The 15,334-nt window shown below is 38.0% G+C and overlaps 1 protein-coding gene across 12 annotated transcripts in view; it reads right to left on the minus strand.

Moving 5' to 3' along the window:
* The window catches only part of mapk10 (mitogen-activated protein kinase 10), a 175,566-nt gene that overhangs the window by 70,445 nt on the left and 89,787 nt on the right, over positions 1–15,334 (minus strand). For 9 of the 12 annotated variants that reach the window (NM_001318247.1, NM_001318248.1, NM_001114219.2 and 6 more), the window contains 1 exon segment: positions 11,194–11,265. In NM_001318247.1, coding sequence (NP_001305176.1) covers positions 11,194–11,259 — 66 coding nt within the window. In that variant the 5' untranslated portion in view covers positions 11,260–11,265. 12 annotated transcript variants of the gene reach the window in all.

Consider the following 15,334-nt stretch of genomic DNA (forward strand, 5'->3'; position numbering starts at 1 on the left):
GTGCAATCACAACATAGTTTCATGAAGTTATGTACAATACAAATTTAGCACAATAACACTTTGTACAATAACAATATTTATGTCATAGAAAATTATAATTCATGGCAGATTTTGATTTGTTTATCAAAGGCCAAACAGTAGAAGTGGCATAAACATCTCAATTTTAGTAGAATCAGAGCATGCAAGTGCTTCATTAAAACACAAAATAAAACAAACACTAGAAATGCAGGTAAAAAATATACACATGGGTTGGTGGGATGCTAGCAAGTACACTCTACTGTTAATAACTGATGTGTAATCAATAAACAGTGCTAAAAATAGAATAAAATAGCTTGTAGTTAAGGATCATTCAAATGTATTTTTATTACATTGCCCTTGCAAAATGCATATACTGTACCCTTTAGTGATATATATCCATGCGTCTATCTTTTTAACGTTTACTGTTTCCTGTGTAGCCCACTTTAGAGAATGTGCTGCTACCTGCTGAGATCTAGTGGCGCTAACAGGATCCTGAGCCCCGCTTACTTTGGGGGAACAGATGTTGCTGTACTATTTGGCGTGCCTCCACCCAGTATAGGGACAGACTGAACTGCAACTCCCTTCCTGAGAACTTGATATTGTACTTCTGCTTGGGGACTCCCAGCACTCCTGGCACCTTGCCCCTCCCTTGGGGTAGACTCTTACCAGGCAGAGTGGATCCTCCAGATAGTAAGACACTGCACTCAGATAGTATGATGAACTAAGTGATGTCTTTAGTTGCAGAATGAATGTTACAGAACACGTCAGGGAACACACTTTTCCTTAGGAGACCCTCTCTCCTGGGATACCATCAATACTCCAGCCAGATGACCCTCCTTTGTGTTCCCTCCGGTACTACACGCCAGAAGCCCCTCTCTAGGGCACTTCCAGCGGACACCCCCTTGAGATCTCACCCCGGAATATCACCGGCTATCCCCCGGATTAGGCAAATCACCTATTACTACCACTCAGTTCCCTGACTCCAGCAATGAGTACTGGGAGATCTTAATCTCATTAACACTCCTGTAGGGGCCAAGCTGCCCAATTAAATAGCCTATCTACCACTCCTAGAGTGGCCTATAACAGTTAGCTCCCTAACTATGCCCTGGCCTGTCACTAGCCTCTAGCCAGAGGGGTCCCAGGCAGGAAGACCTGTCAGCACATGGCTGCACAGCCTTATATACTGAGTGTACCACCCTGTGGTCTTAACCCTGAACTGCAGGGAAGCTAACTCCCTGTTAACTATGTAAGTGCCAACCACCCAAGGTGTTGCACTATTAAGTACCACCCACCCTTGGGGTCTATCCTGGGGTAACCATCCTAGGGGCCCAATTTTGGAGATCCCTACACTTGTAAAGAATATTTGGTGAGACAATGGAAAATAGGTAACTCATTAATTAATTACATTAATTGTATTCTTGCATGAAACTAAAAAGTTTAAAACTACTATTTGGAATATGTGTAAATTCAGCAACACTGAACTAGAAGATTCAGTTCTGAGTACTTTATGTCTTGTTGTTAAATTTTGGTACCAGCTGGGGAATATGATTCTAAAGCCACTGACACAGTACTTTTAATTTCTCTCTATTTCATGCTGTAGCTGTAAATTAAGTCTAGATAACAAATGTATTCATTTAGATAAATTCCAGTACTTTTAAATATTAAAAAAAAAAAAATAGGGTTAAAAAGGGTTATTTTGATTTTGATGATAGCTTAGTTATGATCAAGTAAAAGGTACTTTTTATTATTAAAAAGAAAAACTAAGCCAATCCAAAAATACAAATTATTTGCTTAAAAAAAATTCTAGAAATTGCATTGTAGAGTTTTCTGAATATTGGGGTTCAATAGATCTTATTTTTAAATAATTAATAGATAATGTATAGGCACGCAATACATCTAATAAAAACAAGCCCATTTATAATAAAGATGTAAGAGTTTAAGTCTGAGAAATAGTTAAAAGTACTAGTGACTCCCATGGAAGGCTATGAATCCCATCAGATTTGTGATCTGCATGTTCTGGAGGTGCTAGTTGGCTGTCTGCCATCTACTCATCTCAAATCTGGGAATCCATGCTCCTGCTTGTCAGATGTTCCACTGCTGCCATTTCCATATTACAGTGGGGACCTGAGGTATGCAGGGGTTTTGTCAACCAATACCTTATTTGATTTAATAAATTGATAATGGAAAGTTGCTTAGAATTATGTTTTCTTTTATTAGGCAAAAATTATTTTTGGGGTTGACATGTCCTTTAAGGTTGAACTTGGTGAACATGTGTCTTTTTTCAGCATAACTTGCTATGTTACTATGAATGTTATCAAAGCGTGTGATACACCAGTGGGACAACACTTCTGCAATCAGGACAACAGGCTTCAGGACATGAAGGTGTTAATTCTAAAAGGGAACTTTGGATCTGAACGAGAAAGGAAGATCTATGAATTCAAATGTATGGAGTTATTCAACACATTAAGACAGGGCCTTAATTTGGGGTCAGGTTTCATGTCACACTATCTGATCTGACTGAATCCAGACCCCTGGACTATTTACAACCCACCCTAATAAACCTTAATTACTTTCACTTCTTCACAAGTTATCTCTATCTATCTGTAACTTCCTAATTTATTGCTTGTGAACACTTCTCTCTGATCTATCAGTATAAATGTTGTGCCATTTCAGTTCTCATTTGCATTCTGCCTGATGAAAGGGCCTTAGAGCTCCGAAAGCTTGCAATGTATTTTTATTGTTAGCCAATATAGGTATCATTTCTACAATACTCTTGTATTTGTGTTTTGTTGTTTTTTTATTATTATTTTTGACACTGGCTAACACGGTACTACAGTTTTTGTTTTGTGATTACTATGAATTAACAAATTTGAAAATTGATAAATAAGCCCATTAATGGTTATTTTTAGGAGACTTAGGGGCAGATTTACTAAAACTCTAACATTACTCATGTTTTCCCATCTAAATAAGCTCATTGCCACTCATTGTCTGAACTCAAATAGTATGCACAGGAAAAAGTTGCAGAAATGTTGCTCATGGACAAAAGTCGCTGAAAAGTGGTACAACTGCAACTTTTTTGAATTGTTGCCAAAAGCCTCTACTTATTCAAATTGTCGCACAAAAAACCCAGCATATAGATTCTATATAAAATGTAACTATAAACATTGTGACAATTTATTATGATCTCTGAGGCCACATACAAATGCTTTTCAAATGTCCACCTTGAGTAGGAATAAAAGAGACTACTCAGGATAGGGGAAACAAGAGTTTTTTTTAAAACATCCTCGCCTGTGCTAGATCGCCTACCCCAGCAGGGAGCTCCTGTGTGACATAGGAGTGGTAAATGAGATTCACCTGCCTACATCACACAAATGTGCATAATGAGCGAGTTGTGGCACTCATCCTTGTGTGCATGCAAGTGCCACAACATGGCTGCCCGAACCGAGACAGGCATCTTAACACTAGGGGCTATCTTTTTAAAAAAAAAAACAAAACTATTTTTTGACCTATACTAGTGAGCAATCTTCAAAAATTATACATATTTGGTATTGGCACATTCAAGAGACATTAAACTTTATAAATCAGTTGTATTTTCTTGCAAATATAATAAATAAAAAATAATTCTTGTTTCTAATATATGTGTTTATATTATGGAAAATATTCTTGTTACAGAAGTGGAAAAAATTATTTTAAAAGCTTGGGTTGTCCTGAAAATAACAATATACTGTTTTTCAAGGTAAACTAAAAGTACCCTCTTGAAAAGCCCCCTAAAGTGAAAGAGCGGAAAAATTGTCTGCCAATACAAGTTTCACTTTGACCAAATCAGCTGGCAGTTAAAGGGGTAATTCTTTTACACATAGGCATTTCTTCCTCTGCTTTCCTTTGCAGTGGATGACAAAAAGAAATGCAAGCCCTTTATTCAAATCATGTTGTATGCACTAGGTGTGGTGCTGAACACAGGTGGAATGCATCAAGTTCCCCTTCAGTGAAATGCATAAAAAATCAATTGCATTGAAACGCAGGAAGAAACACCGGTCGAGCCCTAATTGACAGTAGCCGGGCGTATTCTCAGCAAGCGTTTTTCAGCTTGCCGAGAATACGCCCATGTGGCGTTAGCCTAAATCTTTCCTTTGCTCTCATCAAGAGAGCTAAAACTTATATTTTGCGCATAGATGCAAGTTTTACAAAAAGCATATAGAAATGGTGTATAGCAATATAAAATAGGATACGCAATTTCATTTTAGTCAATCCTGCTACAATAAAGTGAGGAATTCCTTCCAGCTTTCTCTTTGTTTTTTGGTCACTAATGTAGTGCATAATACAACTGTCTGGCTTCTTTGGAATTAATTAATTTCCACAGAAGGACACTGCATGACATAGTCCTGTCCTAAATTTGGCTGTTCTGAATTCTAAATAACCAGTGCCAACAATGCTATATAAAATTATATAAATGTAATGTAATACAAATTTTATAACTGAAATAAATAATACTGTAGCAATTGAACGCATAAGGTGCCAAGACACCTAAAACACCTAGGTCTAAACCCATACATGTTGGCAGGAGTGACTTACATATACAGATTAATTTAAATTGTAGAAAGATAGTGGCTCACTGTCTTAATGCCGTGGAGTTCTAAAATTGATTCTGAGCAGAGAACTACCTGTGCTCAGTGTTTGTATATTGTGCCCATGTCTGCATGTGTTTCTCTGGAAAAACTTGTTTCCTCCCACACTCTGAAATCATCCAGGCAGGGTACCTGGTTAAACTTTGTAAATGCTGCATCAGAAACACTGCTGCTAATTTTTTCAAATTATGTGCTAAACTTAGGGGCTGATTTACTAACCCACGAATCCGACCCGAATTGGAAAAGTTCCGACTTGAAAACGAACATTTTGCGACTTTTTCGTATGTTTTGCGATTTTTTCGGATTCTGTACGAATTTTTCGTTACCAATACGATTTTTGCGTAAAAACGCGAGTTTTTCGTATCCATTACGAAAGTTGTGTAAAAAGTTGCGCATTTTTCGTAGCGTTAAAACTTACGCGAAAAGTTGCGCATTTTTCGTAGCGTTAAAACTTAACGCTACGAAAAATGCGCAACTTTTCGCGTAAGTTTTAACGCTACGCAAAATGCGCAACTTTTTACGCAACTTTCGTAATGGATAGGAAAACTCGCGTTTTTACGCAAAAATCGTATTGGATCCGAAAAATTCGTAAAGAATCCGAAGAATACGAAAAAATCGCAAAGTACCGATCATTACGAAAAAAACGCAATCGAACTCCATTCGACCCGTTCGTGGGTAAGTAAATCAGCCCCTTAGTGTAACAAGATAGTAGTGCATAGGAAAGTAATGTGCCTTAAGCAACTTAGGTTGACTAATAACAAACAGTCTCTAATTGTAAGAAGAACAGGTTGGATTTGCCAACAGTTTGCAAAAAGCAAAACGTTACATTATATTCTATTTACCCCTGGTAACAAAACATGCTCAATTAAGGGGTGGTTCTTTAGTTAACTTTTAGTATGTTATAGAATGCCCTAGCAACTTTGCAATTGGTTTTCATTTTTTTTTTTATAGTTTTTGAATTACATGCCTTTCTCTTGTGCCTCTTTCCAGCTTTCAAATGGGGGTCACTGACCCCGGCAGCCAAAAACCACTCCTCTGTAATCTTACAATTTTATTGTTATTGTTAATTTTTATTACTTATCTTTCAATGCAGGCCCTCTACTATTCATATCCCCATCTCTAGTTTAAACTACTGCCTGGTTGCTAGGAAAAATAAGACCCTAGCAACTAGGTAGCTGCTAAAATAACAAATGGAGAGCTGCTAAACAAAAAGCTGAAAAACCCATTAAAAATAAAAAATGAAGACATATTGCAAATTGTCTCAGGAATATCAATGTCTACACATATCAAAATATAAAGGTGAACTACCCCTTTATTCATGCTTTTGGCTGACTTGCACACATACTTGATTTCAATATATGACACATAGCTTTCCATGCATGACTCCGCACACTATATTTTTAATGGGATTAGTCTTCAGTATTTGGTAGTTAGGGGCGCTGCTACCATGAGGCTCTACAATGGCGATGGTCTGGTTGGTTCCAGAAGCAGGCTAAGCTACAGGTTATAGAAGCTAGGTATACTAAGGGGCACATTTATTAATCCACGAACGTCCGAAAAGCGTCCGAATGTGTTTTTTTCGTAATGATCGGTATTTTGCGATTTGCTCGTATATTGTGGCGACTTTTTCGTATTGAGTGCTCGTAAACGGCAGGCAAACCTTTCAGACATTGCATGATTTTGGAAGCCTCCCATAGGACTCAATGGCACTCTGCAGCTCCACCCTGGCCCAAGGAAAGTCACAATACTGAAGCTTGAATGAATCCGAAACTTTCGTACTCGGCGCGACGGCTACGAAAAAGTCGTGACAATTCGCACAAGTCGTAACGCTACGAAAAAGTCGCAACAATTTACGAAAAAGTCGTAACGGCTACGAAAAAGTCGCAACAATTTACGCAAAAATCGCAAAATTCGGACGCTTTTTGGACGTTCGTGGATTAATAAATGTGCCCCTAAGTGTGGCTTGAGGTGTCTTGGCATCTAACTCAAAATCTGTAAAATGTAATTCTACAAAAATGCAATTTCTGGTGAGGAATAAATCAGGACGCCCCCACATTTAGTCCCACTTAAAATGGCTCAAATCACACACAGGTGTATCACATCAGGTGCACATGATCAGAACATCATTACTTAGCATTTTGAAGGAGGTTTGCCCCATTTAGATTGATGGCAAACGAGGCTTAGGGCGGATATTTTCGGCAAGCGGAAAAGCGCTTGCTGAAAATACCGCCCTAAGCCTCCTTCATGTGCCTGCACCTGAATGAATGAGATACGCTAGGGTGCAGGCACATGTTGCCGAAATATGCATAAAAACGTCTCACGTTTTCCTGGTATCCTGGTGGGCCAGTCCGACACTGGGTGTACACATGTATACACAGACACACATATACTTTTTTTTTTTAGTTCCTTATTTTATCATTTTGTCAGTATAAATACAGCTGCTCTGTGACGGCTCAGAGGTTGTCTAAGAGAATATTGGGAGCAACAACACCATGAAGTCCAAAGAACACACCAGACAGGTCAGGGATAAAGTTACTGAGAAATTTAAAGCAGGCTTAGGCTACAAAAAGATTTCCAAAGCCTTGAACATCCCACGGAGCACTGTTCAAGCGATAATTCAGAAATCGAAGGAGTATGGCACAACTGTAAACCTGCAGGTTTAATTTCCGCCAAGTCAATAGGTAAAATCTCATTGGCTGTTCACATGTTTTTCAACCCAACATAATTATTGCTAGGGGTGACAGGTCCCTTTTAAGTCAGGCTTCTCCCAAAGGAAGGAAGTGCTTATGGAATAGGAATTCTGAGCAATATAGTCAGTCATCTAGTTAGATGCACCGGGGTTACTGTCATGGCTGCAATAATTTAGTAATAAGAGTAATAAATCAGTAAAATATACTACAGGATTGTAATGTGCAAAATATTGACCCTTTTAAGGAATACAACATTCCTGTGCACATTTTTGCAAATTAATTATTTATGCTCCATGTGGTTGGTTTTATAGTGACTTTTTTTGTATTTTATAGCACCATGTAAGGACATCCATGTGGAGGAAGAGGTTTTCAAATATAGCTTATTAATTTCTGTAATGTGGCATTTGCAAGGTTGTGTATGTATACATGCTATAATTTCTCTTTGAAAAAAAATGCATTTTGCAGGTGTATGTTAAAATATATATAGCCCTACATTAGCCAATTTTTCTCTTTTATCAATGTTTTATAACCTTACTGAATTAAATTATACACTTTCTACTGCAATTTGGTTGGACTGGACTACAGGTTAGAGTGGCTAAAAGGTAAAAGCTCCAAAAAGCTTCATTATCAGCAGAAAAATATAGATAGAAACTAAATAGAAAGTATACATAAGCAGGCTGGGAGGTGAGAGGGAGCAGGTGGAGGTAAGAAGGGCTGGGGCGGTAGGGTTTGCTGCTCTGCGCCCCTTCGAAAAATTTTTGTAGGTGGCCCGGTCCAGAGTAGTTACGCCCCTGCCCCAGAATTCACTTTATTGAAGCTTTTACTTCCTCTGACAGCCTGACTAAAACAAGAAGAAGGAATGTACTATAGCTGAGGTTTATAGAATTAAAACTAAAATAAAAGTATTACATATACTTTATCAAATAGCTTCAAATGTACTATATTATAGAGCTAAATGTTCATATAAGGGATACATTTGTTATCATCCTAAGGATTACAGAAGCTGTTTTGCTTAACATTGCTGTACTTAGTGAGATCTTCTCTTATTTAAACAAGAAGGAAAGTCATTTTGGCATTTTACTGCCTATAGATTTGCTACATTAGTGCCACCTAGAACGCTATATTTATCCCGCAGAAAGCTTTACCACACCTGAGTAAAAAGCCCTAGAAGCTCCCTCTGTTTGTTTAAGATAGCAGCTGCCAATTTAGTTTGCTCTTCATAGCTTCCTGCTACAGCTCTAGCCATTGGTAGCTCACATCACACATTATGATAGAAGGGGGGCGCAGGAGAAGGGGGAGAGGTGCACAGACTCCGGCCCCAGGAATGAAGGATTTTTCTGAGAGAGGAAGTCTGATACCGAAGAACATGTTTGCAAAAAAGAAGAAAAGAAATCCTTTGTTTCTTTTGATAAAGGACTCAATGCAGCTTTCTGAAAAAGCTTACTTAGTTGTTAGTTTTCCTTCTCCTTTACGGAGGTGGTATGACCACATCATCAACTAATTAGGACTGGGACTAATTATGGTGAGTTGTAATCTACTGCCTTCAAGATATGAAACTACTTAGTTACTTCTAATATCTTTACAATATATTACAGGGGTGGTTTCCAATGAAAAAAATGTAGAAACAAAATTTAAACACAACAATGTTAAAAATATGTAATTATTTTGACTAGAGAGGTACACTAAATTTGCCATTTACCCCCACATTTCACACTAATTGACCTTAAGACTGAGATCCATATCAAATGCTGTAGGTCTATGGTTGCCACCTGCCTGGTTTTGACCCAGCAGCCCGGTTTTCGGAAGGGCTGGCCGGGTCAAAACCTCCTGCCCAGTTTCCAAAATTAGGAAAAGCAGGCAGGACACAGTAAAATTGACAGGTCGATCGGCGATTGGCTGTTCGGTCATAGCCCTGCCCTTTGATGTCATAGTCCTGCCTCCTCCCTGCCCCTGTGATGTCACAGTACCACCTCCTCCCCACCCCCCATGATGTCACCCCAGCCTGGCTAAGAAAGCCGGCAGAGGTTGCAACCCTATGTAGGTCCTACCAGAGGGAAGGGCCCTACAGTTTAGGAATTTCTGCTGCATCTCTACAAAGTGGAGGTGTGAGCTACATAGCAAGTGATGCATTTATTGTACAGATGAAATCTATGGGAGATGGCCTTCCAAAATTCAGACTTTCCTGGATAATGGGTTTTCAGATAAGGTATCTGAAAACCCATTATCCAGGAAAGTCTGAATTTTGGAAGGCCATCTCCCATAGATTTCATCTATGGGAGATGTTTTTCCTATTTCTTTATAATAATAAAAAAAGTACCTTGTAAATGATCCTAACTAAGCTGCATTAATTCATATTGATGACAAAACAATCCTATTGAGTTTATTTAACAATTAAATTTTCTTTAATAAACTTGGAGGTGTGGAGATCAAATTTACAGAAGTACCCCTTATCCAGAAAACCCCAGGTCCCAAGCATTCTGGATAACAGATCCTATACAGTACTTATTTCAGTTTTTGTGGGTAAAGTTGAAACAAGCATACAGTATATATGACAAGGGAACTCCTCAATTGACCCTTTACCTTGAGGAACCCCACTGAACCCCCTTGTTACATAACTTAATAAAACACCAGGAGACAGGTGTTAAATGGCCACAGCATTTATTCACATCAAATAAATAGGACCTTGTCAGCCTAACCCAAGGCAATATTTCAAAGCTAGAATCCAATAAGAGATTGCTACAATGCTCAGCAGTTCCCCACTGAAGACTTGAATTTTACTTCCATAGTTGCCATTTGACATCAGCACTATGTCATTATATCCACCACTGAGGATAAGACTGCCTCTACCTACAGTGAGGATGGCGCCAAACTCTGCTACCAGCAGGAGCTGTATCACCAACCATGAGAGAAGTTCAGCAGCCCTGCTGCCGGTCCTGGATCTGAAGCGTTTCAATGATAGGAAATCCAAGCAGGCTGTCACCTAACACAAGCATAGTTACATAGTTACATAGGGTTGAAAAAAGACCAGAGTCCATCAAGTTCAACCCATCCATGTAAACCCAGCACACACAACCTATACTAACCAATCTATACACTCACATACATAAACTATATATACAACCACTAATACTAAATCTAGCGCCTGTATCTATCAATCCACTGTGCAGTCCAGGAGAGAAACTCCTTTCTCCCTCTGCTAAAATTACCTTTGCAGTACCCTGGCATGGTCCTACAGCTGCTGTGACAAATAAAATACATTATCATATATCCACTGTTTTGATCCAGAGGAAGGTGAATAACCCAACCTGAAGTTTATACTGTATAAAGACACAGAAACCACAATATAACAATGTATTCAGGAAAACATCCACATTCAGTTATTAATAGATAATATGAGACCATAAAGAAGAAAACCCCTGACATTTTTGCAAAATATGCAAATAGGGGGAGGGTGGGTGGTATGTTTCTACCTGCTCAGAAGATAAGGAAATGAGTACTTCTTTTCCTGACATCACATCCCTCTCCCCCAGCCCAGCTTTCTCCTGTCTTAACTCTTTCCTTCTCATCTAATCCACACCTGATTTTGCTAATCTCTAAACATAAACCAGTGTAATATGGCTGCTGGTGATTCACATGCCTTGTCATGCAGCCCCTGTGCTTATAGCTCCAGGGCTTTCCTTTCCATAAAAAGAATATCTTTTCAAATCCTATGCATGTGAAGTGAATACTCAAACAGATAAGCTTTACAGGGCAAACATTCTGACAAATATACACAACACACTGAAATGGTAACAGATTTTAAAAGAACAATGGAATACAAATTCATACGGTACCTTGTTTTACCTGTAAGGAACACACACCTGACAAAAGGCAATCTTCACATCCAGAGTAGGTTCACTGCAGTTATACAAGAAATGACGGCTCATAAATACCTACAAAAAATTAGAAACTATTAATATAATTATAATATAATCTAAAATTTCATATAAATATAATTTTTTCCAGATTTATAACTCGGACAAAATATTATGCCCTTTTTTAAAAGCCCAGGCCCCCCTTTCCTTCTACAGTTAGTTGTGGAAAGAATGATGATCTTCTTTGAACAAGTTATATCAAATAAGCTGATTACACTGTGTATGACGACCATAAATAAATGTTGTTTTTTGTTTACACAAAAAATCATTATATTCCGTATAATTATGCCAAGACAGGTGATTAAGAGCTATAAAATTCAAATCCATCTTCCAGCGTTTATTATGGCATTGGTACTACTGTCTTCACACCTTTGTTAGCATTATAACATTTTAAAAAGCTGTTACACTGGATAACTGAAAGAAATATACATTGTAATTAAGATAGTGTGGAAGACTTCAGCTGAAAACAACCAGTCTTTGTCCACTTTTACTATTTTTGAACTGCAGTCCCCCAGTGACCAACTCTGCAAAGTAAAAATTGTGGGACTGTCAGCATTTTACATTTCATCACTGAAAGTAAATAGGAAATAGAAATGTGATTGGTTGTTGGTGACTCCGCCCAACTTTGAACTGCAAATACCCAGTGACTAACTTTGGAAACAACCCTGGAATTAATACTTAAATAATGGCCTCAGTTTAAATATAAACCAATGAAATTTAATGGGTGGAAACAGATTGGCTGTTGGTAGCTCTACCCACTTTTCCTAACCTTTAACCTTAGTCCCCCAGTGACAAACTATTAAAAGTTTGGGGACACTGGCATTAAATGTGTAAGAATGTCAGCAGTTAAAATTTCCCCACTGAAATCAATTAAAGAAATGTGATTGGCTGTAGGTGGCTCTGCCCATTTTTGGCCATCCATTTTCATTCAGGTTGACCCCATGACTATGTGATTCAAGTTTGGTGAGTGTGGCCTCAAAGCTGTAAGTGTGGCAGCAGTTTAAATTTCCCCATTAAAGTCACTTTCTGAAATTTGATTGGCTGTTGTTGGCTCCTCCCACTTTGTATCATCCAGCAAATATTGATTTTTCATTTGGGGTGGCCCCATGATTATGTTATTCATGTTTGGGGAGTGTAGCTTCAAAGCTGTAAGAGTGGCAACAGTTTGAAAATCCTTGAAAAAGATTGTGGTGTTTGGAGCAGTGCCACAAAAAGACAGGTTGCGGGATCCCTTAGGAAAGCACAAGCAACCTGCTTCGCTATAGGATGAAGAAGTGTGGAGAGGATTTGCAGTGAACTTCCGCATGTAAAAAATTTTGTTGCACATCAAATTGGCCGTGGTCACGTCAAAAAAGGGCACATAAAAAAAAGGCATGACCGCGACAAAAATCACAGGCAACAAAAAAAAATTTGCACAACAAATGCATTGCGCTAATTTTTCACCGTTTCGCGAATCTTCTTGCCGTTCTGCATATTTTATGACAAAGCATAACGGGACAGATTCGCTCATCACTATTTAAAACTGTAGGAGGAGTAGCGTTTAGAAAATGGGGGCACTAAGAATAAGAAGAAGAAAAAGAAGATTAAGAAGCGGAAGAATAAGCTGAAGTCGAAGAACAACATGTTGGTTTTTTCAAACCAACATAATGAATTAAAAATCTAAAAATTATGACTTTTGGATACAAAGAATCTGTCTAGTCTGCTCTGTTAAATTTTGTGTAAGACACTGGTTTCCCAGCCTCAATAGTTTGTGCCAAAAAGAATCGTACACTAATGTCATTTTAATGACGAGCATGCCAGAAATAAGACAACCACACTCAAAGTTGACAGTATATACTGTATATTATACATTGATTATAAAGACAAGTGTTAATAAAGGAGGTAATGGCAAAGAATAGTTTCAGCACTGCTCTGAAGTTTTGTGTATTATACATTTTTTATTTAGTACAGTCAAGTTTACAAGTTGTACTAAATAAGTTTACCCAATTTTACCCTTCTCCGTTATGGATTTGCCAAGTGCCACCCTTTTAATGGTTTAAATTGCTTGTATATTTTTACATCCCAAATGCATTTATCAACACTTAGCCACCCAGACTGCCAGCTTGTCAAGATCCTGCTGCAAGGATGCCACATCCTGGATTGATTTAATTGGCCTGCCTAGCTTTGTGTTATCTGCAAACACTGATACATTACTTACTATACCCTCCCCCTGTGTGACCCCATTAAGAAGCTTACTCCAAGTAGACAATGCACCATTAATCAGGGTCCCACCGGGAAAAACCCAGACCCGACCGTTCCTCCCCATATGCATTAAATTTATGCATGCTCAGGGTAGGATGCCGGGTGGGGAAGCCTGCAGGGGTTAGGGAGGCTCTGCGGGGGGGGGGGTAGGGTGTGCGTTTAAATATAGGAATTACATCAACTTTTCTCCAATCCATAGGTACTATACCAGATTAAATGAGTCTGAGAAAATCAGAAATAAAGGCCTGGCTAAAACTAAACTAAACTTTATTAGTACCCGAGGGTGCATTCCATCTGGTGCCTTTTTCACCTTTATGTACCATAACCTGTGTCAACCACTGACTAAATTGAGGTAAGCCATCAGTCTCCCTATCTGGTGGGTCTTGAAACTCTGACCCATCAATTTTATACACTGAAGAGAAGAACTGATTTAGCACATTTGCCTTTTTTTTTATCAATTATAACCAAAGTATTACAATTATTTAATGGAGCCACACACTTAACCTGCATCTTTATACTATTAAAATACTTTAAAGGAGATGAAAAGGTAAAAACTCACAAAGGTCTATGTAAATACAGCCATAAGCACTTACAGAAACAGGATTTCTTGTCTCTTGGTTTTCCTGTGCCAGCCTTTGTGTAGCTCCCCCCTCCCCCAAGAATGCTAAAAACTCTCCCTTCACCCCCTTAGGAATTTGTGATCTGAGCCAATCAGCAGAAAGCGTCCTCATAGTCTTATTAAGTGCACATGTACATCGGTCTTGGTGCAGGAGTGTGGCATTATGGGAAATTTATTTACAGAGCTTTTTTTTTCCTATGAAGCTTCTGATCATCTGAACGGGAGAAATATGGGGAGACTTAAGGGTACTATTGAGAGAACTGAAGGTATGCCTGCAGCTCGAGATTAACTCACTTATATTCTTTCTGCTGTTTTACATTTGTTCAAATGTCTTTGTTTATCTTTTTACTGAAGCACTAAATAATCATGTTTGGGTATGTGCCAATGAGTCCAGATGCACATGCATACTATCAAAACCCTCTATAAACCACTCTGTGTTTCTTTGTGAAATTCTTCTATAAAATCACTCAGCGATGCTTCAAAGCATTTGTGCTACATCCTTGGAAAAAAGTAAATGTGGCAAATGTGTGATTTTTGGGTACATTCTAACTGAAAGAACAGAAATCAAACATTTGAACATTCAACAAAATGCCTAATTCTTTACATAAAATAAGGCCCAATATGAAGCATAGGCATCATTTTAATTCAGTCGTTCTATTTTTTTTTTTGCTATTTTTACAAAGTACAGTATTAGCAAGAAAACATACAAAAATTGGGGAGGCAGGTTTATCAATTTTCAAATTTTAATAAATCTGCCCAAAGTGTGGTAAAATCCTCAAACTGAAAAAAGCCAAGCTATTTAGTTATAATCATCTTTAATTTTTAAGCCTTTTAAAAAAAAACTCTCTTGATATCATACTTCATAAATTAGATAATAAGATTTAAAAACAATTAGGCAATGACTAATCCGCAACCAGATGGGAAACTGTCTGCCAGTGTTTATATATAGAAAATATAAAAAAATGTATGAATGTGGTTCATACTAATAGTATCTATATGTTTCAAAAAATATCTTGATCATCTAAATAAAATCCAGCTGTATATTAAGAATCTGTACTAACTTGCTATTAGTCCCTGTGAAATATTTTCAGTTTATTTAAATATTCAATAGTTTTCTTTTAATATTATCAGGACCTGTACGATAACTGTTTGTTGAATTGCCCTAGACATTTTTGTGTCTTTACAAAAGGAAATAATTGTTAAATAAACAAATTTGTCGCCCGCGGT

This window comes from Xenopus tropicalis, chromosome 1 (assembly GCF_000004195.4).
Source record: "Xenopus tropicalis strain Nigerian chromosome 1, UCB_Xtro_10.0, whole genome shotgun sequence".
Taxonomy (NCBI): Eukaryota; Metazoa; Chordata; class Amphibia; order Anura; family Pipidae; genus Xenopus; species Xenopus tropicalis.